General features: G+C 43.7%; 1 protein-coding gene across 1 annotated transcript; it reads right to left on the reverse strand.

The window, feature by feature from the left end:
* Positions 1–351: 351 nt before the first annotated feature.
* On the reverse strand, positions 352–3,122 carry LOC138827229 (ribonuclease K6-like). The gene is made up of 2 exons (XM_070022724.1): positions 3,021–3,122; positions 352–1,934 (listed from the first exon to the last, which is right to left on the reverse strand). The coding sequence occupies exon 2, from the start codon at positions 1,926–1,928 to the stop codon at positions 1,467–1,469; it is 462 nt and encodes a 153-aa protein (XP_069878825.1). The 5' UTR covers positions 1,929–1,934; positions 3,021–3,122; the 3' UTR covers positions 352–1,466.
* Between the last annotated feature and the right edge of the window lie 21,231 nt (positions 3,123–24,353).

Raw genomic sequence — 24,353 nt, forward strand, 5'->3', positions numbered from 1 at the left:
AAAAGTGGCCTATCAACCTAATGTCAAAATAGTTTTCCTTTGAATACTGGCTGACAATAATTTTTTTTTTTTTGTCGGTCATGGGGCTTGAACTCTGGGCCTGGGTGCTGTCCCTCAGCTCTTCAGCTCAAGGCGAGCTCTCTACCACTTGAGCTACAGCGCCACTTCCGGTTTTCTGATAGTTTATTGGAGATAGGAGTCTCACAGTCTTTCCTGCCCGGGCTGGCTTTGAACCGTGATCCTCAGATCTCAGCCTCCTGAGTAGCTAGGATTACAGGCGTGAGCCACCAGCGCCCGGCTTGGCTGACAATAATTTAAGGGTGCATAGAAATACATTCACACTCATTATAATGCAGCAGGAAGTGGTTTTATTGTCATTAATATAGTGCAATAAATTTAAAGGTCAAATGTTTGAGCCTGGCCCTTTACTTTCTTTCCTGTATTCCCTTCCTCAACACAGACAGCACGCCACAGCAAAAAAGAATCCTATCTTTTTTTGTGCCAATTCTATTCTGTCAGGTTCTGGTAACTCCCACCTTCTATGGGAACAAAGGAATAAACAAAGAAAATAGAAATCAAGCCTGCAATCCTAGCAACTCAGAAAGCTCATATCTGAGGATCCTAGTTCAAAGCCAGCACAGGCAGGAAAGTCTTTGAGACTTATCTCTAAGCATCAAAAAAAAAGCAGAAATAGAGTTATGGCTAAAGTGATAGAACACTGGACAGCACCCAGGCCTTGAGATTGAAAGACCCCCGACTTCGGGTGTCCCCCATATCAGGACCTCCCTGCCCCAAGCACCAGTCAGACGACACCAGATGCAAAAGGCAAGAGGGTTTTATTTGGGCATGCCCAGGTTCCCAGGTGCACGTGACCTCGAGATCCGCAAGGTTCGGGTCAGTGGCTGGGAACCCCGAGCAGTCCCGGGGATGGTCCTTTTATGGGACCCCTCTGTCCGTTACAGGAGTGCCCGCGCTTTTTCAGCCAGTAAATTTAAAGTATTACAACCTGGTCTGCACGCAGGCAGCCAATCCTTTTAAAACAAATCATGTGTTTTGGCCAATCACTGTTCGAGGGGGTCCCTTGGTGTACATGCCCCGAGTTGTGTGTCTCCGGCCCTTGGTATGAGGAAGTGACCTTTGTCAGCGCCTGTCCTTCGCTCACACCAGGGGGCTGACTGCGGGGTGGGATTAGTTAGTAGGGTGTGGGCTTGTTGATTAACTGGTGAGGTTAGTTATCAAAGGGGGAGTGTGGGGTAATAGAAAAGCAAAGCATGTTACAGAAGCCAGAAATAGCTTGGTTAGATACAAAACTCTGTTCCCCTACAAAGAGGCTCAGGGCCTGGTTGGTTGGGGAGGGGGTCTTTCAAGATCATACCCAAATATTGACACAAATGAGAAAAAATAAGAAAAAAATCTGGAGAAACTGTGAAAAAAACTGTCAAATGAGAGGAGATGGGCTCATAATCTTAGACCAGCTTATCTAAGTGCACAGGAACTAGCTGGTAGGGAGGATCACTCTTTTCTGGGGGGTCACAAGCAACAATGAAGAATTTGTACTGGATATCCTCACTGTAGTGGCAGTGGGGATACTTCCCTGATGTGAGTCTGCAGTGGGTGGAGTTCACAGGCTTGTAACTCTGGTGACAGTTCTTCTCACCGTTCTTACAGATGATATTAGGCAAATCACAGACAGTGGCCACATTCTGGAAAGAGTCATGCAGAAAGGCATTTGCTGGCTTACAGTGCTGTGTGTAATTGTTGACACCACTCATTGCCCTGTTGCATGGCCGAGAACTTGACTGGATATGCTGAATTTCAAACCAGTGAGCCTTAGTGAGTCCCTTAGGCCAAACATCAAGTGGATACAATGGCTCGCACAGCTCCAGCAGCAGCAGGAGAGAAAGGCATCTCATGAGATACAACACCATCTTTTTCTGCAGGAAGATAATGGGAGATCATAGAAATAAAAGAGCAAAGTATTGGTGGGGAGGGGGAGGCTGGGAAGGGATGTGAAGGGTAAACAAAGGAGGAGGCTGCAATGCTTGGTAAGAAATGTATGCATTATCCTGCCCATGTAATTGTAACCCCTCTGTACAGTATGTTCACAAATAAAATTAAATTAAATTTAAAAAAAAAGAGCAAAGTAGCCAGGTACAGTTGGCTTGTGCATGTAATCTCAGCTATTCAAGAGGCTGAAATCTGAGGATCACAGTTCAAACCATCCCAGGTAGGAAAGTCTGTAAGTCATCTCCAATAGTTCAAGTGGTAGGTACAATACCAGAATTTAAAAAAAAAAATAAGTGCCTAGGCTCTGAGTTCAAGCCCCAGCATTGGCACAAAATAAAAAATAGAGAACAAACCTATTAATTGATGGGAATCTGCTTTGTTCTTGTAACTCCACACTGCTCCCTTGGGCCACTGACCAAACTTCCCTAGTGATTCTTCCTGATTCTCAGGAAAACCTCACCCCTTACTTTATCTGAAATAAACTTTATCTGAGAGCTCCTGACTGGCCTTATCCGAAAGTGTAGGAAGTCAGAAGGACACTCCTACCATAAAACCCCAAACAGGACTGGTTGGACAATAAATCCCCAACAGAGCAGGACAAAGAAATTCCAAAGAAGAGTCTCACTCTAGAATGTATAAAAACCTAACCCACCTCTCTCTCTCTCTCTCTCTCTCTCTCTCTCTCTCTCTCTCTCTCTCTCTCTCTCTCTCTCTCTCTCTCTCTCTCTCTCTCTCTCTCTCTCTCTCTCTCTCTCACTCTCTCTCTCTCTCTCTCACACACACACACATACACTCCCCACTCTTTCTTACTCCAACCATGTTCTGTGTTACATGGAGTCCCTTTGCAACCATGACTAGGACCTATTTTGTTCTACTGCCTTCTTTTGTCTGCTTCATCTTTCCTAACACTCAAGACTCAGTTTCCTAAAAGAAATTGTGACTATTTGTTTTGTCTTTAAAGGTTTCATATTCTACTGACCAACTCACTCCTGGCCTTTAAGTTTTCCTCTTACCAGGTATTGGTGCTGAGTTCCTGATGAGGTGGTAGTTAGTCCCAGGTTCAGAGAGTTTGTCTTCTCTTCTCTTAAGCATGACACAACTGCCCTTGTCGGGAAGGAGAAAAATTAGTTTGTAGGAAAAAGAAACCTAAGGTTTTGCAGAAGTAAACTTTCATGAAAGTGAAGTGAAACTATGCTCATTAAAATAGTGACACCATTGTCTCTAGAGAAAGGTCATTTAGAACAAGATGATTCAAAACACAGTTTTGAGCAACTGATCACTTCCTGGTAGATTTAGTGCCTCCTTCTTGATTGGAGCCTTTAGGTTTTTGATGCTCTATGATTTCAATTTTTTTTTTTGTTTGTCAGTCATTGGGCCTGAACTCAGCCTGGGCTCTGTCCCTCAGCTCTTCAGCTCAAGGCCAAGGCTCTACCATTTGGGCCATGGCCCCACTTCTGGCTTTTTCTGCTTATGTGGTGCTGAGGAATCAAACCCAGGGCCTTGTGCATGCAAGGCAAGGACTCTACCACTGAGCCATGTTACCAGCCCCTGATTTCAAGCTTTTCAGAGAAAATATACCATGAGAATCCGATATAATAGCTGCCAAGTAGTTGATAATGTTTATTTATAGTAGATATGAACAATTATTCACTTATATATGTTTATTGAGCCAAATATTGAGATATTCAAATTCATAATCTATTGAAAGGATCAGATTAATAAACAAATATATTATAAATTAATACATATAATGGTGTTCATAGTATGATGGAGCATACTACAAGGTACATGGAGAAATAATAGAGGGTGATACCTGAGGGAGGGTACACCTGAACTGAATTTTTGGGAACAATTCAAAGTTAGGCTAGGTGCCAGGGCTCATGCCAATAATCCTAGCTACATAGTGTAAGGTATATTAAACAAGTAGGTTTCATTAGGTAGCCAGTGAAGAGAGTGCCACATGCTATTCAGGCAGGAAAAGAAGTTATTTACCAAATAGCTGCCCCTGCCCTGCATGGTGGAGAGGCATGGCTGAAAAATGGGGCAACCCACCCCTGGGCCAGGACTTACTAGGCCAGGGACAGCAAGAGATGTGGCCAGGTGGGGGAAAGGTGTGGCCACAATAGATCCAGATGTGGCCTCAGGGTCTGGGAACCTCATAAGGTCAGATGGGAAGCATGTGAACCCAGGCAGCCCAGGATGTAACCTAGCAGGAGAAGGAGGTGACTCCTTCCAGGTGTGCCACTTACCTAGGTAACAGATACTGAGTGGCAACTTAGCCAAGAGGTAGGGAGGTGTCTACACAGGGCCTGCATGTCCCTGGCAGAACTTACATTTCAGCCTTTTGATAATTACGAAAAAGGGCAAAGATTTTCTCTGGCTACTTCTTGTTGGCAAGAGGCATCAACATTAGGGGTTAGATGTGGTCCCCTCCAGGAGAAGGCAACAGGCAGCAGCTGTCCTTTGATGGTAGTCCTTGAGTGAGATCTGGAAGAGGCATTGAGGGTGTGGGCAAAAAATAAATACTAAACAAACAAATGGCAAGAGGAAGGGTTTGGGGCAGAAAATTAAAAATTAGATGAATTGGCTAAAATGGCTAGTTCTTATCTCTTGCATTCCAGGCTGTCCTGGAGTTGGTAGAAATGTCCCTAGCTACTTTTGACATCTGGTGACTAGGTAGGGGAGAGCAACAGGTAACAAAGGCAAGAATGAAAAATCTTGTGCAGTTAAAAGGTAGAAAGGCGTGGACAGGGCTGGGAAGGTGGCTCAGTGGTAGAGCGCTTGCCTTGCATTCATGAGGCCCTGGGTTCGATTCCTAAGCACCACATAAGCAAAAAGAAAAAAGCCGGAAGTGGCGCTGTGGCTCAAGTGGTAGAGCATTAGCCTTGAGCTGAAGAGCTGAGGGACAGCGCCCAGGCTGAGAGGTCAGGACCCACGACTGGACACCCCCCCAAAAAAAGAGAGAAAGGCATGGACATTAGATGGGCAGGCTTCTTACTTCTATTGGCCTCCTGGCTCTGGTTAATTTTGAAAGGGCAGGCAAAAAGTGGCTGATGTGACATCATCCCTCTTACTCCTCTCCATGGTTCCTTGTTCCCCAGACTGGCTGAGTCTAGGTGCTCATTGCTGGGATGGCTCATCCCAGTTGGTATTCACAGAAGTTTGAACTCAAAGCCTGAGCCCTGTCCCTGAGGACTCAAGAGTACTCAAGGCTAGCACTCTACCACTTTGAGTTATAATGCCACTTCCAGTGTTTGGCTGGTTAATTAGAGATAAGAGTCTCTTGAGCCAGCTTCCAGCCTGGTTCTTTGCAGGTTAGTTGAGAGATGGAGTCTCAAGGATTTTTCTGCCCAGGCTGGCTTTGAACTGCAATCTTTGTCACAAAAACCCTCTATTATTGCCAAGTAAAGCAACAGGAGATCAAATAGACTTAAGTAGAGTTTATCTGCTCCTTATCAAGAATTGACCAACAAATATTCTGCAATGACAAAACATGGTAGATGTGATGAGAGTTTTAGCACAGATATGGTATTGATTTCTGGTGACCTTAACAGTGCTTAAATTAACCAAGGTTCACAAGAGGCTCTCCTGGCCTACACTTGTTTCACTAGCATAACATAGCCAGCCTTTTCCAGGTCAGGCTGGGTAAGATTCCAAATCTAATATTACAGAAAGAATGTCACACAAGAGTCTTAGCTTTTGCAAATCCAAAGCAATCTTTCACCAGGAATCAGCTGCATATGATGGAGTTAAGGGGGAGTACAGCCTACTTTTACCATGGTGGAGGTAGTCAGGATGATCTAGGCAGGAGTGAGGCCTGTCTTCCAGGTTGGAAGAGATGGACGGGATCTGGACTACATGTAGACTGGCTGGCACTGAACTATGAATCCAAACTGAAGAAACTTCAGGAATCTCAGACAATTTAACTTGATTACAATGCCAGATAACAAGTTTACACAAAGACATACACACATAGGTATGCACGCACACACATACACACACACACACACACACACACACACACACACACCCTGTGCACATTAAGTTTTATAGCACACAAAAATGAATAACAGCCTTAGACTCTTGGAATTCCAGCAGTAAGATGGTATTATTTTGCCCAATATTTTAGAAACGTGTGGTCAGTTCTAGAATAGGCAACACCAAACAAGGCAAAACTCAAAAACCCAAAATTTTTAACAATAATGTTTATACACCCTTGCTAACAAAGCACATCAGGTGGTCAGTGTAAGGTCTGAACAGAGACACCTCTCTCCCTCTTGGATAAGTTTCCACCCAGTATCTGTTACCTAGGTAACTGCCAGACCTGGAAGTAGTCACTTTCCCCTCCTGCTAGGTCATGTCCTGGGCCACCTCTGGTCACATGCCTCCCATCTGACCTTAGGAGGGTCCCAGACCCTGAGGTCACATCCAGATCCAATGTGGCCACACCTTTCCCCCACCTGGCCACACCTCTTGCTGTCCCAGGCCTAGGTAAGTCCTGACCCAGAGGTGGGTCCCCCCCATCCCCCCCCCACCTTTCCTTTTCAGCCATGCTTCTCCATCATGCATGGCAGGGCAGCAGTTTGGTAAATAAACCTCTTCTTCTGCCTGAATAGCCCATGGTGTTCTCTTCATCGGCTACCTAAGGAAACCTACTTATTTAATATACCTTACAGTCAGGCCTCAGTTTCCAGGGCCTGTGAAAAGAGACAACAACTTGTTAGTAAGGCACATTAGAATAAATGGGTTGAGGAGTAGTAAGCTTGGTTGAAGGGTAAGGGTGAGAAAAGGCCAAACCCTTAACCCACCATGTGGTGAACTCAATATGGCAAACTTCTAAACAAGTCATGATGGTAATAAAACTTGGAGCTTTATTGAATAAGCAAGCAAGCAGACAAGCAGACAAAGAAGCAGAAAGGAAGGGGCACCCTCTAACATAGTGTGGGTACTTTCAAGGAAAGACAGAGATTGAACTATAAGACAAGGGAAAAAAATGTTATCTTTCATTAGATGGCGGTGAGGCAGAGGTAAAGGGCTTAGCAAGACAGAGAACATGCAAAGAAAACATGAACATATGGAAACTGACAATTTTCAAACCTAGAGTGGCTAGCCTTTGAGAGGGAACCTAGAGGGGGGTCCCCGGGACCCAACTGCATCGCACTCTTCAGGACACAAGCCAAAAAGTTGTAGAAAAGAGAAAAGGAGAGATAGGGAAAGTTGGACATGATTGGCAGAGAGAACAGAGCCTGAAAGAAAACAGACCTCTGACCATTTACCATTGCAATGGCAAAAACTGTCTAAATCTGAGAATGGCATAAAAATTAGGTGCTCTGGGTTTCCAGGGAGTGCAGGAAGCATTTCAAAGGGGTTTCACAGCTCGGGTATGACTCATATCACCCCATTAAAAGTGCAAGAAAGTCAATCTGGTGAGTGAAGGAGAGCTGACCAAGCAGAAGCGGTGTCCTTACTTCCCCCAGAACACCCTAGAAAGAAATGGACAAGCCCCCCAAACCAAGCATCCTTGGCTCCAGAGGTGACCAGCCTTTCGGCTAAAGGCCATAGGAGCTGTCGGGCATGGTGCCATGTCTGGACAGAGACAGAGCAACAGAGTGTAATATCTGAGTTGCTATTCACTGGCAAAAAGTTAGAAAAATCACAAAGGAAAAAAAAAAGAAAAGAAAAATCACAAAGGCTGCCAGTAGTCAGTTTCTGTCTCTTCTCCATTCTTGCTAAAATGCAGAAGACTGGCAACTTGGGGGTCAGGAAAAAAAAAGGTGCAATGGGGGTTTTGAAGTGTGTATGCGTGGGGGTGTTACACTTGATGAATGACCCTGAAACGTGCTGATGAAAATCCTTGTGGGGCAGAATGGCAAACATGGTAATCTCAGCACTATGGAGGTGAAGGCAAAATGATCCATGATCAGTCTGCTATAGAAGAAATGGGGTTAACAAACAAGAGTGAGGAAGAATACCTCAAACCCAACAACTCTGATGTAGCCAATGAAGATCAAGAAGAAATTCAACAATTAGAAGAGATACTGGGATTTCCAGGTTCAGGTGAAGATTCAGCTCTGGTTGTGAGATGACACCTTGTTGCTGCATCCTCTATAAAGAAAGAACACTTTATTTTTACATGGTGGAAGACAGAAGGGCAAGAGAGCATAAATCCATTCATAAAAGCCCTTTTCATTGTGGCATTAATCCATTCATGAGGATTGAACTGTCACGACTTGAACACCTCCTAAAACACTGTTACTTTGGGGATTAAGTTTCCAACACAAATGTGGAGGAACACATTCAGGCCATAAAATTTTGGTATTTACATCTGCCCCTGGATGTCAATTGGAAGAGATGCCCAGCTGGAGCATACTGAAAGTGAAATGAGGGCACCAGAGTAGAGATCCTTAAATGCCCTCTGTAAGGTCCACTCCTGGATGGCTAGCAGACTCCACCCTCCTGAAGCAAAATCTCCACCTAGTACCTGCATTACCTAGGCCACTGGGACACCTGGAAGAGGTCACATCTGAATTTGATGTGGCCATACCTTTCTCCACCCATACCCTAGATAAGGCCTAGCCCAGGCCCAGATGCCCTCTCTCTACTCTTTTCTAGCTCTCTCTAGCGAGATCTCTGCTCTCTGCTCTCCTCTCTCTCTGCTCTCTCTCTCTGTTCTTTTCTAGCTTTTCTCTCTCTTTCCCAGCTCTCCAAGCTCTCTTTCCCAGGCCTTTCCCCACCACGTGGAGGACCAAGATGGCCTGGTGCCAGCCAGAACGATGAATAAACCTACCCCTTACCTGAATACCACGTGTGTGGTTCTGTTTTTACTCGGCCACCTCTTTTTAAAATCCTAACATAAATGGTGCCATGACTCGGATAAAAGGCTTAAAGTCAGGATAGCTGGGATTCCTCTCTGTTTTTTTTTTCCTCTTTTTTCTTTTTTTGTTTGTTTTTCCCTTTTTGCTCTGAGGAATACCCACAGTTCCAATGGCCTTTTGCAAACCCATCTGTCTGCTGCAGACACAGCGCATCGATACCATTGCTGCCTTCACATCCACGTCCAAACCACTTCTCTACTCTGGTGATTGAAACTACTCTCTACAGCTCTCTGTTGCTCAGTCTCTGTCCAGAGGTGGTGCCATGCCAGAGAGCTCCTATGGCCTTTAGCTGAAAGGCCGGTCACCTCTGAAGCCGAGGACACTTGGCTTTGGGGACTTGGCCATTTCTTTCCAGAGGGCTCTGGGGGAAGTTGGGACGCGGCTTCTGCCTGGTCAGCTCTCCTTCACTCACCGGACTGACTCTTCTACTCATTTAATGGGGTGCTGCGAATCACGCCTGAGCCGTGAAACCCCTTTGAAATGCCTCCTGTGCTCCCTGGAAAGCCAGAGAGCCTAATTTTATGCCATTTTCAGATGTGCACAGTTTTTGCTACTGCTCTCTTTGCTATCTCTCTGCCATTCATGTCCAATTTTCTATCCTTTTTTTACAACTTTTTGGCTTGTGCCCTGAAGAGTGTGATGCAGGCTGGGTTCCCTCTCAAAGGCTAGCCAATGTAGGCTTGATCTATTTGTTCAGGGTTTCTTTGCATTTTTTTTCAGAAATTTGCCATCTTGAATTCACCATCTTGGCCACATGGTTGTTAAGGGTTTGGCCCCATCTGACCCTTAACCTTCCACCAAGCTTACTACTCCATCCATCTATTCTAAGGTGCCTTGCTAACAAGTTGCTCTTTTCACAGGCCCTTGTAACTGAGGCCCAACTATCTGATGTGCTTTGTTAGCAAAGTTGACTAAACATTGTTGTAAAAATTTTAGGTTTTGAGTTTTGCCTTTTTTGTTTTGTGTTGTATATTCTGGTACTGACTACATGACTCTAAAATTCTGGGCCTATCTGTGCTAAAATTCTCATCACATCTAACAAGTTTTGCATTGCAGAATATTTGTTGATCAATTCTTGATAAGGACTAGGTAAGCTCTAGTCTATTGGATCTCCTTGTTGCTTTAATTGGAAATAATAAAGGGTTTTGTGGAAATATTGCAGTTCAAAGCCAACCCGGGAGACTCCATCTCCCAACTAACCCACAAAGAGCCAGGCTGGAAGCATGGCTCAAGACTATTATCTCTAACCAGCCAAACACTGGAAGTGCTATTGTAACTCAATGTGGTAGAGCACTAGCCTTGAGCAGAAGTGCTCAGGGACATTGCCCAGGCCTTGAGTTCAATCCTCCTTGAATACCAACTGGGACAAGCCATCCCAGCAACAAGCACCTAGACTCAGCCAGTCTGGGGAACAAGGGAACATGGACAGGAGTAAGAGGAGATGATGTCACATCAGCTACTTTGTGCCTGCCCTTTCAAAATTAACCAGAGCCAGGAGGTCAGTGGAAGTAAGAAGCCTGCCCATCCAATGTCTATACCTGTCTACCTATTAACTGAAAAGGAATTTATATTCTTGCCTTTGTCACCTGACTCTCTACCTAGTCACCAGATGTCAGAAGTAGCTAGGGACATTTCTACCAACATTTTTAGCTCAAGTCCTTCCTCTTGCCATTTATTTGCTCTCTAGTATTTTTTTTCCAGCCCCTCAATGCTCATGAGACTTCTCCAGACTTCATGTAAGGATTCATGCCACCAAGGGACAGTTGCTGCTCACTGCCTTCTCTGGGAGGGGACCAAATTGCAGCCTTTTACCCCTATTGTCAATGCCCCTTATCAGCAAGAAGTAGCCAGAGAGAATCCATGCCCTATTTCATGATTATTAAAAGGCTGGAATGTAAGGTCTGCTCCTGGATGGCTAGCAGACTCCACCCTCCTCCAAGCAAAATCTCCACCTAGTACCTGTGTTACCTAGGCAACTGGGACACCTGGAAGAGGTCACATCTGAATTTGATGTGGCCATATCTTTCTCCACCCATACCCTAGATAAGGCCTAGCCTAGGCCCAGACTCACTCTCTCTGCTCTTTTCTAGCTCTCTCTGCTCTCTGCTCTCTCTCTCTCTGTCCTTTTCTAGCTCTTCTCTCTCTCTTTCCCAGCTATCTCTCTTTCCCAGATCTCCCAGCTCTCTTTCCTAGGCCTTTCCCCACCGCGTGGAGGACCAAGATGGCCTGATGCCAGCCAAAACGATAAAAAAACCTACCGCTCACTTGAATACTACATGTGTGGTGCTGTTCTTACTTGGCTACCTCTTTTTTAAAAACCTACCACCCTCCACATCCTGAATGTCTCATTAGGATGTGAGCTCCCTTTGTTCATCATGTTCTTCAGCTACCATCATTGTTCTGAGAACTTGTAAGGAATCCAATCAGCAAGACTGGCAGTTTGGCAGTGTTGGATCCAATGAGACTAGTCTCTATTTTAGACTAGTCTTTATTTTACACAAGGAATAAATTACTCGGATTTTCTATATGGTGGATGAAGTCTCCAGGCAATGAAAACCATCTGAATGAAGAACTAAGGAGGTAGAAGGCACAATATGCACTCTTTTTTTACATGTAGTTATGCTGTGTAAGAAGCATGAATGGTGGTTAAAAGTGTAGGACCTAGGGGCTGCAAAGGTGGCTCAGTGGTAAAGCTCTTGCCTTGCATGCATGAAGCCCTGGGTTCAATTCCTCAGAACCAAATAAGCAGGAAAAAAAGCCAGAAGTTGTGCTATGGCTTAAGTGGTAGAGCACTAGCCTTGAGCTGAAGAGCTGAGGTACAGCAGCCAAGCCCAGAGTTCAGGCCCCACGACTGGACCCCCCCCCAAAAAAAAGTATAGGACCTAGAGGCATATTATTTAGGTTTAAAACGTTGTCCCATGCCCTACAACCTTTCAGTGATTCAGTTACCTTGTCTATAAAACAGGAATTACAGATTCAACGCATAGTGATTAGAAGAGAGTTGAGCATTTATCAAGCACCTGATAACTATTACTTATAGTTATACTCTGCCTTTTAGGAGATAAGATCAAGAAGATTTGTTTGCAACTTCCAAGTTGCCAGGGGCTCCTATTAGATGTCTGCCCCTGCTGAGGGGCCATGGCACTTCCTAAAGGTTTCTGTTCATGATCAGCATCAGCCATAAAGATCTCTAAGAAGTGCCTCCTGTGCTGGCTCCAATGCTGTGATCCTTTGAGGCTCAGTGGTCTTCTACACACAGAGGACAGAATGGTCTAGAGTGAGGGAAAGTTAAATACCATCAGCCTCAGAGTCAAGAATAGCAGGAAAGGGGCTGGGAAGTTGGTAGAGTGCTTGCCTCACATACATAAGACCCTGGGTTCGATTTCTCAGTACCACATAAGCAGAAAAAAAGCTGGAAGTGGCTCTCTGGCTCAAATGGTAGAGTGCTTGCCTTGAGCTGAAAAGCTGAGGGACAGGCCCAGAGTTCAGACCCCATGACCGGACCCCCACCCCCCCCCCAAAAAAAAGAGAATAGCAGGAAATACCAGAGGGTTCTGGGGAAACAGTCATGGTTTTCAGGAGCTGAGAGGAGCTCCATGCCCCCAGCAAGAGTGGGCTTTTCACCAATACCATCCAATGCAGCTTACCAAAGACATTCCCTTAGGAAGTTTACCAGCCTGAGGCCAAGTATGTATAGGCGAGTCTAAAATCAATGAAAACACTAGATCAGAGGAAAGAGGAAATAGGTGAGTGATCCAGGCTAACTTTGGAGAAACATTAAAAATAACTGCGCTTCAAGTGGTAGAGCATGAGCCTTAAGCTGAATTGTTCAGGTACAGCTCCCAGGCCTAGAGCTCAAGCCCCACAACTGACAAAAAAGAAAAAGAGAGAGAGAGATCTTTCATGTGATTATTTCTAACATATTTATAAGATTATGTCTTTGTTGCCTTGTATGTCCCTCCCCCATGGTACAACCCCTGCTTTCACTATATATGATGTTGGTATATGTGGAGGGGAAGGGAAAAAACAAATTGTTAAAACAGGGATACAGGAGGACCCATTGCAACAATGAGATGTACAATTCGTTATGTTGAAAAATGAACTTTACAACTTTGGTGGGGGGGGGACGGGGTTGGGGGAGAGGATATGAAGGGATGGGAAGGGGAAACAAGGCAGGAGGCTACAATGCTTGATAAGAAATGTGCCCATTATCTTACCCATGTAATTGTAACCCCTCCGTACAGTATTTTCACAATAAAAATATATTAAAAAATAACTGAGCTTTTGATAAATATGTTACATTCTCTGTGGCAGTGATGGGGATTGAGGAGAGCTACAACTGGACAAGTTACAAGAAATCTTTATTTTGCTTGCTTCAGTAAGAGGTATATGTGTGTGAATTACTGTCTAGCATGGTCACATATTACCATAGATCAAGGATCCCTTTATCACTAGAATTTTCTTTGTAGTGATCCCTCCTTACCCCCACATAGAAGGCGTCTGCCTGCAGTAGTTGTACCTTCTGCTCTTTGCAGAAGGAAATTTGCAACATTTTGGTTCCCTGTACATTGAAACTATGAGTAAATTAAATCCTGAAAATGGAGGAAGCAACATATTCCTGGACCATTCCAACCACAGGACTCAGCCCAGAGGAATCCAGGAGGAGGAACTTAGAAAATGTGTTTAAAAAGAGACACCTAAGTCACCTTGCAGAAAATACTAGTCATCAGGAAGCAAGGAGGGTAGTAATCAAGACAAGGTGCCTGATAAGCCAAGCCTGCTCTCTTGTATCAGAATATGAGGGTGGGGAGAAAGGGAAGTACAGAAAAAGAAGTAGTACTTATTAATCCCTTATTATTATACGTCATTCCATGGCTTCCCTGTACTAATGACTGCTTTTTTTAGTGAACATTGTATACGTGGTCTCATTTAACTTTCATAACTACATTTTGAGTTTCATATTACTATATCAACTTTTCAATTAGACACAAAAACTCAGAAAAGCTAAGTAACTTACCCAGAATTGTGTAGCTGGTACAGGTTTGAGATTTGAGTCTAGTTCTGACTTTGAAGCTTGTACTAACTGTACTACACTGTAATACCTCAGCATATGAAAATGCCTCAGATTTTTTTTCAGGAGAAGCTAAAAGAAAGAAAATGTCTTGAATTTCATTCAATCCCATTTGTTCAACCTTTCTTTGATTTGTTGTGTTTGGGTTTTTACCAAGAAAATTTCTGCCTGTGCCAAGGAACCTCCCAGAGTTTCTCCTGCTCCGTCCTATAATGGTTTCAGAGTGTGTGCTTTTACTTCCAGGTCTTTGATCCATTAGGATTTGATTATGGTGCAGGGTGATATATAAGGATCTAGCTTAGTTTTCTAAAGGTGTTTAACCAATTTTGCTAGCACCACTTACTGAAAAGGCTATCTTTCTTCAATTGAAGCTACCAGCACAACTATAGCTAAGATATGGAACCAACCCAGATGCCCCTCAGTAGATGAATGGATCAAGAAAATGTGGTATTTATATATACATATATATACATATATGTGTGTGTGTGTGTGTGTGTGTGTGTGTGTGTATAATGGAATTCTATACTTCCATCAGAAAGAATGACACTGCCCCATTTGTTGGGAAATGGAAAGACTTGAAAAAAAATTACATTAAGTGAAGTAAGCCAGGCCCAAAGAAACTTAGGTTCCATGGTTTCCCTTATCTGTAATAACGAGTATATGTCTAGGACAAGCTATGTATATATGACCATATAAGATAATGCTAAGTGAAATGAACACCAAGGTAGGGACACAAGAGGTTTTATCTTTGTTGCTGTTGTTTTTAATGTACTTATAATGTACTATGTGGTGTTTTTTTTGTTTCTTTTGCTCGTTCTTCCCCCATAGTATAACCTATTTTCACTGTATTTGATTCCAGTGCCCTGCATCTTGTATATACACTTTTGGGAAGAAGGGAAAAAACAAAATGCTTAAATAAGGATACAGATTGACCTATTGTAACAATGAGGTGTACAAGATATGATGTTGAAAACAAACTTTACAACTTGGGGGGGAAGGGTGGAGTTGGGGAGGTGGGGAGGGAAGGGATGGTAGGAGAAAAACAAAGGAGAGGGGTAACAATGCTGAATAGGAAATGTACTCATTGCCTTGCTCATGTGATCGTAAGCCCTTTGTACAGTATCTTTACCACAATAAAATATATATTTTTAAAAAGCAGAGAGGGGGACCAAGATGGCAACGGGGGAATAGGGAAATGCCACAGCTCTCCCCAACCAAAAAGAGAGTTCGAGCTCCAATGCTTAATCTCCCCAAGAGACCAACAACAACAAAAAGATGAACACTCAGAGAAAAACAGGAGGTGGAAAATAACAAAAAAGAAAGAGAGGAAAAGAAGAATTTCAGAACAGAGAAGAGTGAAGACCCCTCCCCCAATCTTCACTGGCCGCACTGCAGCACGCCAAGCCGCAGCCAGCAGGCCCGGCGGGGGCTGCCAGAGCCCCAGAGACACAGGAGGCCGCCTGCAGATCACGCACAGAAGCCGCCTGAGGTACCAGTTTGCAGACCTGCTGATCACCACAAACAGAGAAACCTACCAACCGGGAGACTCCAAGAAGATCGCACCCCCACCCCTCACTCTCCATCTGAGCAGAGAGGCTCCATCCTGCCAAAGCCACCTGGCACCAGCAGCAAAACAAAGGGAGCTGTCTGCAAACAACCCGCACAGAAGCCACCTGAGGTACCGGTGTCAGACACGCCGATTGTGACAACCTGGCGGGGGTCGCCCGGGTCCCAGAGGCACAGAGGGCTGCCTGCAGATCACCCACGCAGAAGCCGCCTGAGGCACCAGTGTCAGACCCACCGATCGCGATGACCTGGCAGGGCAGCCGGGTCCCAGAGACACAGGGGGCTGCCTGCAGATCACCCGCGCAGAAACCACCTGAGCGTGGACAGTGTGGACCCGACAGCTTCGATAGAGGCAGAGACAGAAAAGAATCACACAGAGCCACCACCGCCCAGCCCACCCAGCAACCACCCCAACTGAACTCGGATTGCAACAGCAACTGACAACCTACACCACACAGAAACAACTAGTTCCAGGGTGAGTACCCCACAGGGGACAGTGTATCCCTCAAGTGAGACCAGAGCTGGAGGGAATCCCCAGACCCTGACCCAGACTCCCTACCCCAACACCTGGACCACAGGACTCACTAAAACTGGGAACTGTTCGAGAGCTCCACCAGCCCGTGGAGCACACTCCGCTGGCCAGGCTAGAGCCAGAGTGCCCCTGGAAGGGAGCTTAAATGCCCAAGCCAGGAACAGCACCCCTGGGTCAAGAAAACCAACAGTAGAAGAAATTTGAACTGTGTATCCCAGGCTGCATAACCTAGATGGTATACACAGCAGCACAGACCCAACGAGTGCACTCCAGGCAGGGGCTGGAACCAGGCCTGGGGATCCAGCACCTGAACAACACAACCAACTCCTCCCAACTGAAGTCAAAAGCTGAGCATATGCGTCAACAGAGGGGAGAAAAACAGGGAACTGCACCCCCTGGGAAGCACGCCTGTGACAACAAAAGACCTGGAGGCCTAGGACAAGAGAAGCCCAAACCCCACCAAAACCCCACCTAGGCTGGGAATTGGGCAACACAGGCCACCAGCACCTGATATTAAGCAGGAGCTCAGGCTGACAAGGCGGCTCAGCAGTACAGTGATAGTCTTGGATGCATGAGGCCCTGGATCTGATTCCTCAGCATCACAAAAGCAAAAAGGATCAGAAGTGGTGCTGTGGCTCAAATGGTAGGGTGCCAGCCTTGAGCTGAAGAGCTGAGGGACAGCACCCAAACCTAGAGTTCAAGCCCACAACCAGCCCAAAACAAACAAACAAACAAAAACACATCAGGAGCCCATAGCAGACTCCAGCATCTGGGAGAGTGCATCCAGAGCATCTGATCTTCCCAAGAGCATCCGTAGAAGCAAACCCAAGCAGTCTAGGCTGTTCAACCCTTCCAAAGACGGGAATTGCCAGCGATCTGCATCAGAGAGCCAAGAATCCTAAGTAGGTCAGACCAGCAGCTGGAAATAGGCTCCCAACAGAAACCAGACCAGGCACACTCTCTCTACCAATAGAGAATCAGCAACCAAGCAAAGACAGACACACCAAACCAAAATTGCAGATTAGTCTCCTGAACGCCCATGCGAAAATCACAGAGAAAAATTACAAGGTTTACCACCACCCAGGACAGCAAGCTATCCTCAATAGCCAGCAGCCACACAGGGGAGAGCCACAGTGGAGCAAAGCAGGGATGGAAGACAAAAGCTACATCCAAGGGTTGCTGGAGGCAATGACTCAAGAAATAAAGCGAGAAATTGATCCGAAATTGAAAGAGCACAAGGATGAACTATCAAAAGAGATATAGGATATCAAACAAGAGATGCATGCAAAAATAGAAGCTGCACAAACTTCAGTAAGAAGTGAGATAAATGCCAAATTAGAGGTAATGCATACTGATTTCACCTCTTAATGAGGTGAGATCAGTACTTTGAGAATCAACATTGAATCAATAAAGGGATCCATTTCCTCCATGCAAACCACAATAGAAGCCACAGTCAACAGAGTGAATGAAATGGAAGGTAGAGTGCCAGATACAGAAGACAGAATACACCAACTGGACCAAAAAGTGACAGATATGGAAAAATCAGTCAAATTAAACCAAAGGGAAATTCAAGAGCAAGCAGATAATGCCAAGAAATTTAACCTTCGTATAATTGGAGTGGACGAAGCTGAGGAATTTCAGAGCAAGGGAATACAACACCCATTCAACAAGATAATTGGTGAAAATTTTCCCCACCTCAAAAAAGAATATCTTACCTACATAACAGAAGCATATAGAACACCCAACAAGCAAGATCCCAGGAGAAACACTTCTAGACACATTATAGTAAAACTGATAGATCTGAATAATAAGGAAACAATCTTGCATGCAGCAAAAATGAAGAAGGAGCTATACTACAATGGGAAAAAAATTAGAATCACTGCAGATCTCTCCACACAAACAATGAACACAAGAAAGGCCTGGGAAAGCACCATACGATCCCTGAGAGCCAATAACTGCCAACCCAGACTGATATACCCGGCAAAGCTAGCATTCACATAAGATGGAGAACTGAAAATTTTTAATAGCAAAGAAAAACTAAATGAATACATAAACATTAAGCCAGCATTACAAAGAATTCTAAGAGGGGGGACACAACCTGAAGAAAGCAACCAGGAACTGGGACCTGCCCCAGACAGGCATTACTCAAAGTCTGACTGAACAAGCACAGGAGGAAAGGAAAGAAGAAAAACTTAGGAAAACAGAATGACAGGGAAAACAATGCATCTCTCTATACTTTCTCTTAATATAAATGGGCTGAATTCGCCAATTAAAAGAAAACAAACTGCAGACTGGATCAGAAAACAATACCCATCCATCTGTTGCCTTCAGGAGACCCACCTCTCAGCCAAACATACAAACAAATTCAGCTTAAAGGGTTGGAGAAGGATCTACCAATCAAATGCACCCAGTAAGAAAGCAGGTGTAGCTATCCTGATATCTGACAAAATAAACTTTTCATTAAAATCAGTACAGAAAGACAAGGACGGACACTACATATTAATACAGGGAACAATCCAAGAGGAGGATATTACCATCATCAACTTATATGCCCCAAATATTGGTGCACCCAGATATGTTAAACAAATGCTCTCAAACTTACAGAATAAAATAGATCCCAATACGATAATACTAGGAGACTTTAACACACCACTCTCACCAAAGGACAGGTCTACCAACCAGAGGATTGGCAAAGAAGCTACCAACTTAAATGAGGCCATACTTCAAGCGGAATTAACTGACATCTACCGAGTATGTCAACCTAAAACAATACGGTACACATTCTTCTCAGCAGTTCATGGAACTTTCTCCAAAATAGACCATATCATAGTTCATGCAAGGAACTTAAGCAAATACAAAGGGATCGACATAATCCCCTGTATCCTATCTGACCACAGTGGAATCAAGCTAGTTCTCAATAACAAAGAATACCCCAGAAATTACTCTAATATATGGAAATTGAACAGCACACTCCTTAGCAATGCCTGGGTAACCGAAGAGATCAGAGAAGAAATAAAACATTTCCTACAACTCAATGAAAATGTAAACACCTAGCCGGGCACTGGTGGCTCACGCCTGTAATCCTAGCTACTCAGGAGGCTGAGATCTGAGGATCGCCGTTCAAAGCCAGCCCCGGCAGGAGAGACCATGAGACTCCTATCTCCAATAAACCACCAGAAAACTGGAAGTGGCACTGTAGCTCAAGTGGTAGAGTGCTCACCTTGAGCTGAAGAGCTGAGGGACAGCGCCCAGGCCCAGAGTTCAAGCCCCACGACCGACAAAAAAAAAAAGAAAAGAAAATGTAAACACCTCACAAAGAAGCTAGTGGGAAACAGCAAAAGCAGTCCTGAGGAGCAAATTTATTGCCCTCAGTGCCCACATCAGGAGAATGGAGACAGACCAAGTAAATAATCTCATGTTGCAATTAAAACAGCTAGAAAAACAAGAAAAAATGGAACCTAAAGTTAATAGACCAAGCCAGATAACCAAATTAAGAGCAGAGATTAACTAATTAGAAAATCAGAAAATTATAGCCAAAATAAACCAAACAAAAAGCTGGTTCTTTGAAAAAATAAACAAAATTGATGGCCCGTTGGCAAGACTAATTAAAAAAAGAAGAGAGGAAACCCATATTAACAGGATTAGGGATGCCACGGGAAAAATTACAACATGTACCCAAGATATCCAAACAATTCTAACGGACTACTCTCAAAAGTTATACTCTCTAAAGGAAGAAAATCTGGCAGAAATGGATGGATTTTTAGAGAAATACAAGTTGCCCAAACTGAGCAAAGAAGAAGTAAACCAATTAAATAAGCCAATATCCTATAAGGAGATACAGGAAGCTATCAAAAGTCTTCCAACAAAAAAAAGCCCAGGACCAGATGGATTCACATCAGAATTCTATAAGACCTTTAAAGAAGAACTAATACCCATCCTTCTCAAGCTCTTCAGAGAAACAGAGCTATCCCAAACTCATTCCACGAAGCCAATATCACACTCATCCCCAAACCAGGCAAAGACCCAACCAAAAAGGAGAATTACAGGCCAATTTCCTTGATGAACACAGATGCAAAGATTCTTAACAAAATTCTAGCTAACAGAATCCAGAAACACATAATAAAATTATAAACTATGACCAGGTAGGCTTCATCCTAGAGACACAGGGATGGTTTAACATACATAAGTCAATAAATGTAATCTAACACATCAACAGAGCCAAGGTCAAGAATCACATGATTATCGCCACAGATGCAGAAAAGGCCTTTGATAAACTTCAACATTCATTCATGCTAAAAGCTCTGGAGAAAATAGGAATAGAAGGAACATTTCTAAAAACAATAAAAGCCATTTATGACGGACTAATAGCCAATATTATACTTAATGGGGAAAAGCTACAACCAATTCTCCTAAAATCAGGAACAAGGCAAGGATGCCCACTGTCTCCACTCCTCTTCAATATAGTCCTGGAACCCTTAGCCAGGGCAATAAGGCAAGAAAAAGACATTAAAGGGATCTGCATAGGGAAAGAAGTTAAACTATCCCTTTTTGCAGACGACATGATACTATACTTTCACGATCCCAAAAACTCCATCCCCAAACTCTTAGAAATCATAAATCACTTTGGCAAAATAGCAGGATACAAAATAAACCCACAAAAATCAGTTGCCTTCCTGTACACTGACAATGTACAAGAAGAGAGGGAAATAAAGGGAGCAACCCCATTCACAATAACCTCCCCAAAAATAAGATATTTAGGAATTAACCTAACCAAAGATGTAAAAGAACTATTTAATGAAAACTATAAAAAGTTAAAGAAAGAAATTGCAGAAGATACTAGGAAATGGAAAGACCTCCCATGCTCTTGGATAGGCCGACTTAATATAGTAAAGATGGTAATACTTCCAAAACTAATATACAAATTCAACACAATTCCTATTAAAATCCCAATGACGTACATCACTGAAATACAGAAAGCAGGCCAAAAATTCATATGGAATAACAAAAGACCTAGAATAGCCAAAACAATTCTAAGGGATAAAGACAATATGGGAGGGCTATCCATGCCAAACTTCAAACTCTACTACAGAGATATAATAACAAAGACAGCATGGTACTGGCACAAAACCAGACCCAAAGACCAATGAAACAGAATAGAAGATCCAGAAATTAATCCACAGGCCTACAGCCAGCTGATATTCAACAAAGGAACCAAAGACATACAATGGAAGAAACACAGCCTCTTCAACCACTGGTGCTGGGAAAACTGGGCGGCCACATGCAGAAAACTAAAAGTGGACCCCAGCCTATCACCATGCACCAACATCAACTCAAAATGGATTAAAGACCTTAACATTAAACCTGAATCTCTGAAACTACTGCAGGACATAGTAGGAGAGACACTTGAACTAATAGGCACAGGAAGGAACTTCCTGAACAGAGTCCCAGGGTCACAACAAATTGGAGAGAGACTCGACAAATGGGACTACTAAAATAAAAAGCTTCTGCACAGCTAAATCTATCACAACCAAGCTAGAAAGACAACCAACTAATTGGGAAAAAATATTTACCAGCAATATATCAGACAAGGGGTTAACATCCTGTATATACAGGGAACTCAAGAAACTAATCCATCCCAAACCTAACAAACCAATTACTAAATGGGCAAGGGAACTAAAGAGGGACTTCTCAAATGAAGAAATAAAAATGGCAAAGAAACACATGAGGAAATGTTCATCATCCCTGGTGGTGAAGGAAATGCAAATAAAGACAACCCTGAGATACCAGCTTACCCCAGTCAAAATGTCCCACATCCACAAGTCAGTCAACGACAAATGTTGGAGGGGATGTGGAGAAAGAGGAACCCTATTACACTGCTAGTGGGAATGTACACTTATACAACCATTTTGGAAAGCAGTCTGGAGGGTCCTTAGAAAGCTAAAGATTGACCTCCCTTACAACCCAAGTCATACCACTTCTAGGCATCTACCCTGAACAACAGGAACCAACATACAAGGACACGTGCACCTCCATATTTATTGTAGCACTGTTCACAATAGCTAGGATATGGAAACAACCCAGATGCCCCACCACAGATGAATGGATCCAAAAATTGTGGTATCTAGACACAATGGAATATTATGCAGCCATTAGAAATGACAAAATAATGGCATTTGCAGGGAAATGGATGGAGCTAGAAGGAATCATGTTGAGCGAGGTAAGCCAAGACCAAAGAGACAAACGGTACATGGTCTCCCTGATAAGTGGATGCTAAATCCAAAATGTTAGGTGATACGACAAAACTAACAGGACTTAAGAAACAAAGAACTCCCACTCATCTGGTCGAACCACTACTAAATATCCCCATGCTGCTGATCATATGTATGGTGTATAACATGTGTACACCCTTATATGTTATAGACTGTGATAGACAATTTGCTCCAGGAAAGTTAGAATGAACTTGTGACTTTAAATGAGCATCATTATTCCACAATACTGTGAAATTTGGGAAATTATGTAATCACTTAATCACAATCAAAAAAAAAAAAAAAGAACCTCAGGGAAGGTAGGGAGGGAAGGGATGGTAGGGGGAAAACAATGGAGGGGGTAACAATGCTCAATAGGAAGTGTACTCATTACTTTACTCATGTAACTGTAACCCTCTGTATAGTATCTTTACAATAAAAAAAGCAGAATATCTCTCCCTCAGTCAAGTTTACCAAGCTGGCAGCTTTGCAGAAGGCCACTGACAACCTTGAGGCTTATCACTAGCTGCACTGAGTTGCTGTATTAGTCAGGAGCTTATAATAAAAATAATTTCTATAATAGTGTCAATTACATTGATAGTATTAGTCATGCTGACCAAGTCAAGATTATATTTTGCCTGTGCTCCTGTGACTCAAGGCTATGTTTTTGCTATGTTTTGCTTCTGTTACCTTGCTTATTTGCCTCAGTAACAGAGCCCAGAAGAACAAAGGCAAGAGTCAGGTCAGGTAGAGGTATCCAATCAGTAAAAAAACAAACAACAAAAAACCATATATGTAACCCTTCTGTTTTAACCAATAAGAGTAAAATTAGCTCATAACTGCTACATGTTTACAGTTAGTTTGAGGTTTGTGGGTTTGCTCTATAAAAATTAGCCTCTGAGAAGAGGCAGGGTAGCTCTCTCCATAGAGATGGGCCTGGCAGGTCAGTTTGATTGTTGATGCTTGGCGCAAAAGAAAAGCTTTGCTTAACTTTCACTTTGTATCAGCCGTGTTCCTTTGATCAAGGACCTTGTCACAGAGAACCATAGAGAGTGGTTTCACTCACCAGAGTAGAGAAGTGGTGTGGACATGGATGTTAAGGCCAGCAATGGTATTGGTGAAAAGCCTCCCATGGTGTCTCAAAGCAGTTCAGTTTGAGGAAAAGAAGTCATTAGGAAATTCTAACATTCCCAACTCAAAAACCTCATCCAAGTCACAGCACCATATGTAACATATATTAAGGTGGGTTTCATTAGGTAGCCAGTGAAGAGAGCACCACATGCTATTCAGTCAGGAAAAGAAAATTATTTACCGAACTGCTGTCCCTGCCCTGCATAGTGGAGAGACATGCCTGAAAAATGGGGCAACCCACCCATGGGCCAGGACTTATCTAGGCCTGGGACAGCAAGAGGTGTGGCCAGGTGGGGGAAAGGTATGGTCACAATGGATCCTGATGTGGCTTCAGGGTCTGGGACACTCCTAAATCAGATGCAAGGCATGTGACTAGAGGTGGCCCAGGTTGTAACTTAGCGAGAGGAGGTGGTAGCTGCTTCCAGGTGTGCTAGTTACCTAAGTAACAGATACTGGGTGGAAACTTAGGTAGGTATCTGCACAGGGCTTGCATGGCACTGACAAACCTTACATATAGGAGGCTGAGAGCTGAGGATCACAGTTTCAAAGCAGCCCAGGCAGACAAAGAGATCTATGTTTTAATTCCAACTAACCAGGAAAAAAGCTGGAAGTAGATGTGTGGCTCAAGAGATGGAGCCTCAGCCTTGTGTGAAAAAAATAAGCAAGAGCATTCAGTTCTGAATTCAGGCCCAAGTGCCAAAAGTATATATATATATATATTTTTTTTTTTAAATCGCATTGCACCCAAGAAAACTGAAATAGGAAAAAATCAGGGCTGGAAAGATGGCTCAGTCGTAGAGTGCTTGCCTCACATGCATGAGGCCCTGGGTTCGATTCCTCAGCACCATATAAACAGAAGAAAGCCAGAAGTGGCACTGTGGCTTAGGTGGTAGAGCACTAGCCTTGAGCTGAAGAGCTGAAGGATA

Source organism: Dipodomys merriami, unplaced genomic scaffold (genome assembly GCF_024711535.1).
Source record: "Dipodomys merriami isolate MVZ:Mamm:240054 unplaced genomic scaffold, mDipMer1.0.p SCAF_1521, whole genome shotgun sequence".
NCBI classification, from domain to species: Eukaryota; Metazoa; Chordata; class Mammalia; order Rodentia; family Heteromyidae; genus Dipodomys; species Dipodomys merriami.